This window comes from Atta cephalotes (genome assembly GCF_000143395.1).
Source record: "Atta cephalotes unplaced genomic scaffold scaffold00005, whole genome shotgun sequence".
NCBI classification, from domain to species: Eukaryota; Metazoa; Arthropoda; class Insecta; order Hymenoptera; family Formicidae; genus Atta; species Atta cephalotes.
The window spans coordinates 1,169,683-1,173,965 of record NW_012130069.1 but is presented as its reverse complement, the minus strand read 5'-3'; the positions used below and the strand labels follow the sequence as shown (position 1 = coordinate 1,173,965).

The 4,283-nt window shown below is 37.5% G+C and overlaps 1 protein-coding gene across 1 annotated transcript in view; it reads right to left on the bottom strand.

The window, feature by feature from the left end:
- The window catches only part of LOC105626515 (probable E3 ubiquitin-protein ligase makorin-1), a 20,188-nt gene extending 17,454 nt beyond the window's left edge, over positions 1 to 2,734 (bottom strand). Inside the window, exons 1-2 of the mRNA XM_012207815.1 lie at positions 2,700 to 2,734; positions 2,134 to 2,403 (exon numbers count right to left, since the gene is read on the bottom strand). Coding sequence (XP_012063205.1) covers positions 2,134 to 2,403; positions 2,700 to 2,734 — 305 coding nt within the window. The remainder of the gene's footprint in view (positions 1 to 2,133; positions 2,404 to 2,699) is intronic.
- Positions 2,735 to 4,283: the final 1,549 nt, after the last annotated feature.

Genomic DNA, 4,283 nt, shown 5'->3' with positions numbered 1-4,283 from the left:
TTAGTTGTGTGTGTGTGTGTGTGTGTGTGTGTGTGTGTGTGTGTGTGTGTGTGTGTGTATATTTTTCCTGTAAATTTATATACTATCTCAGTCTAATTTATATTATCTCATTGTAACCTTAAGGATCGATAGGATTGATAAGCCAATTCATTTACATCTCATTTATGATGCAGCTACATGCACTACATGAAATTTTGCAATTTTATTTTTAAAAATATTTTAATAAATAAAATAATATGCTCCTTATTTACGATGCAGATTCATGTTTTATGCTAATATTTTATCTTCAAGAAGTAATATTACGTCATAAAACTTTTTTGATTTATTTTTTTATGAAGCTGCGAAGGAGGGCGCATACAAAGCTGATTTTGCAAATTTCTTCAAAAATTATAATAAGTAAAATTATGTGCAACTCAACTGCACTATAGTATACATCGGGTGAGAGATCGCTATTTAGCCATAATTTCAATATAAAGAAATTCATATCACAAGTGCAGATTTAGATCAGTTATGCTGGTTTTTTTCTCGAAGAAATAATATATTTTTATGAAACTTTTGGGATTTTCTTTTTATATTGCTAGAAAGGTTCATATAGAGTCAAATTTTGCAAATTGATTCTTGAAAAATTTTGTTAATAAAATTATGTATATCTTAACTGCACTATAGTACATATCGGGTGATATCAGAATAAATTTTTATTTTAAGCGTAAGAAGTGACGAAATAAGTCTCTCTAATATTAACAATAAATAAGGAAAAGTACACTAGCAAGAGAATCAAGTGCAGTAATTGGAACGCAACAAAATTATCAGTGATTTATTAATCAATAAATAACAAACATTTCGGCATCATTCCGAGTCAATTTTTATTTTGCCTTTTTTAAAAAAAAAATCACTATATACGAGCCTTTAGGAGCCTTTAAGAATCTTTTCTGATTACGAATATCGCAATTGAAATGCGATTTATCCAATATTTTAGCCGTAATTTCAACATAAAGAAATTCGTCTTCGACTAGAGATCTCCATCTCTCCTGTCGATCCTTAATTAATAAATTCTTATATTCTGTAATAACTTTTTATATTCTATAATGACAACAATGTCAATATCATTAATGCTTGAGACACAATAAAAAGTACAATAGAGAATAACAGATTTCAACCTATCAGAAACCATGCATTCTATACATGATTTCAACCTATCAGAAACCATGCATTCTAGTATATATGATTTCTGATAGGTTGAAGTCTCTTATTCTCTGTTCCTATTTATATTTTTTAATTAGGCTTTTGCATTAGGCTTAAATTACAGAATAACAGAGTGAGACAGTATATATACAAGAAGATAATATATATCTTTCTCGTAGAATTTTTGACAAAATTGCTTATAGCGAAACTTTGTTCTGTATTCTATAACTTTTTTAATGATGCCAGTATCGTTACATTGTGTTAGCAGAGAAATCTACTCAGTGATTCCTTAACATGGTTTTGTCTTTAGTTCTTCGCGAGATCTAAGTGTAGGAATCAATTTCGTATTAGACTCACTGAGAATTCAATGAGTGTCATCAGTTTTCTGCTGAACGCAGCTATTTCGTTGCATAGCTTTTTTAAAATGTGTAAAATCTATGCAACAATATAATGATACCGTTTCTGCCATTAAGGCTTGGTTTTTTATTTCCTGATTAACTTGTAGTTAAAAGTAACCTGACGTTAATATAAAAATTATATTTTTCTATCTTTAGTTAATCACTAAACTGATGATTTTATAGTAAATAACTTTTAAAGTTACTAGTCAAAATCATTAATTTAATGATTAATCATAACTACAAAATCATTAATTTAATGATTAATCATAACTAGAAAAAATATAATTTTTACATTATCATTGAGTTAAGTGAAGTTGAATTTAAACATACTATAAGTTAGTCAGACAATAAAAAAATCTGACCTAAAAGTTACAGAATAAAGGGGTTACAGAAGATCTGCTCTTTTTAGCTAACATTCTTGCATTTTTCTTCATTTTTCTTCTTTTTCTCTATACGATGCAAGAAGTTCAACTTAAAAAAACAGGAGAGTAGAATTTCTAGATTTAGAACTGAATGCATAAATAGGATTTATGAGTTGAATATCTAAACTTACTTATTTCTCGATGAGTTTGATGTATGCTGACTCAAGGCTGCATTCTCTGTTGCATCTATCTGCATGGCGTTGCTATCTGTGATACCTGAATTGTGGCGGAAACGGCACTGACTACCGAACTTACACATTCCCTGTTTGAAGAAGCGACAAGTGACAATATAAGCAGAGCTATGGGTTGATGCCTCGTTGATACTTGCATCATTTCTATTCCCTTGTACATGTCGATACCGGCAGTTGTTCCCCTCGCGGCAAGTGCCATTCTTGAAGTATCTAAAACAAAACATGTCATTATTCGTCACGGCAAAAAGCACAGGACAAAAATCATCGACGAGACGCGTGTCGCGTTTGAAATCATCGTGAGATCCGTAACGATGAGAGAGACGAATATCCGCTTAGTGTCAATATTTATATTATTGTATTCGAGTGTCTTGATCGAATGTTGCTATTCCCTAAGGCGACTAACCTCTCCATCTCGGTTTACGTAAATTTCAACTGGGTGTGCAAATATCTCCCGCGAGGAATCTCTCTGCGAAACACAAGACGCGCGAAACGTTATAGTCTCTTACCGGCAAGCGATATTCTGCGTCCAATTGTCGGCCATTTTCTCGTTTCTCTTCCGCTATAACGATGATCGACGATGCGTCGTTCTTTGAAATGCCTTGGATGATGAGTCGAGCGCGCGTTCACTATGAAGAAGGAAGGAGAGACAGAGAAAAAGAGAGGAAGGAAAAAGAGAGAAATACGTGTTTTCGGAGCAGAGCGGAGCTCCGGCTCCTGCGATCGTGAGTTCCGCCTCGACGACAACAGTCAACCGGAGAGCAGCCGCAACACAACCTCCTGGTGTAGGAAGCACGCTCAATTTTTTTTGTGATTATTACCAGGCAATAAACACACTCCTGAATGCGATGTGTGCGTCGAGTACTCGCGCGCGCGCACGTATCCGTCCGTCCTTCCTGCTCGCCCTCTCCAACGACTCCAACTTGCTCGGCGCTCCGCTCGTTAAAACGCGTGTCACCGCGCGACGTAAACGTCACGCACCACCTTGCGTCTCGACCCGAGCCCGAGTGTCGCCGAGTGTTGCTCCTCTTTCTTTCTTCACCACGATCGTCGCGACCTTCTCCGTCGCGACGTTGACGTTAAATCCTCCTTTTCAGAACGGTGTCAGCAAGCCCCAACAATTTTATCTCTGCCGACGGCAATCCTTATTTAAGAATTCTAACTCCTTCGTCGCTAACAAGTAGAATCCTTGGACACTTATTCTATAACACGATTATCTGTTAATTCGGTAGAAGTGACGTTATCGAATTAATCGAACGACACACTGAGCGGATTTATCAAGCACTGCCGAGTGTCGTTCCGACGAAGCGATTACCCACCTGACTGGCTTACAACAACCCGCATCTCTCCTTAAACACAAGATCTTCTCATCGCACTCCAGTACAGTCCAGTGCGAATCTCGAGAATCTTCTGAAACGAATTGTTGGAGTCGTTGGAGATACGAGACGCACACGACATCCACTGTGATCCACGGTATTCGCGTGCACTCGCGTGCGAACACTTGAGTACTCACGCGCGGTCATTGAACTCGGCCGAGCCGCCCTGTTTGCTTATCGGCACACTCGCCTTCCACGTATTCCATAAATTGCAAACGGAACGCACTTGCGTGTTTTCTCGACGCCGATGTCACTGTAATTGTCGAACCTGTCTCAAAAGGGAAAGCGAAAAATGGTTTCGGAATTCGATTCCGCAGAAACGTCGTGAAGTTAGGCACGCGCTGTGAATTGATCGTCCAATGACAGCATCAGATTCCGTCCCCACGGTGGACTCCTTTCACGGTAATTCGCTGGCTTGAATTGTCGAAGTTGTTATTGCTCAAAACGGTAAATAAATCGGGATCGCTGGGTTTTGTTTCAAAAATCGCGCGCTTGGTGGCACAATTGCTTTCGGACAGCGGTAAATAACATTTTGTAAATATATTCATATATTCTGTAATATTCTGTAATATTTTTATAGATGTTCTTCTGTAAATCTTTGAAATTTATGATATTTTCTTCAAAATGTATGGGATCTGGAAGTGTGTGTGTGTGTGTGTGTGTGTGTGTGTGTGTGTGTGTGTGTGTGTGTGTGTGTGTGTGTGTGTGTGTGTAACA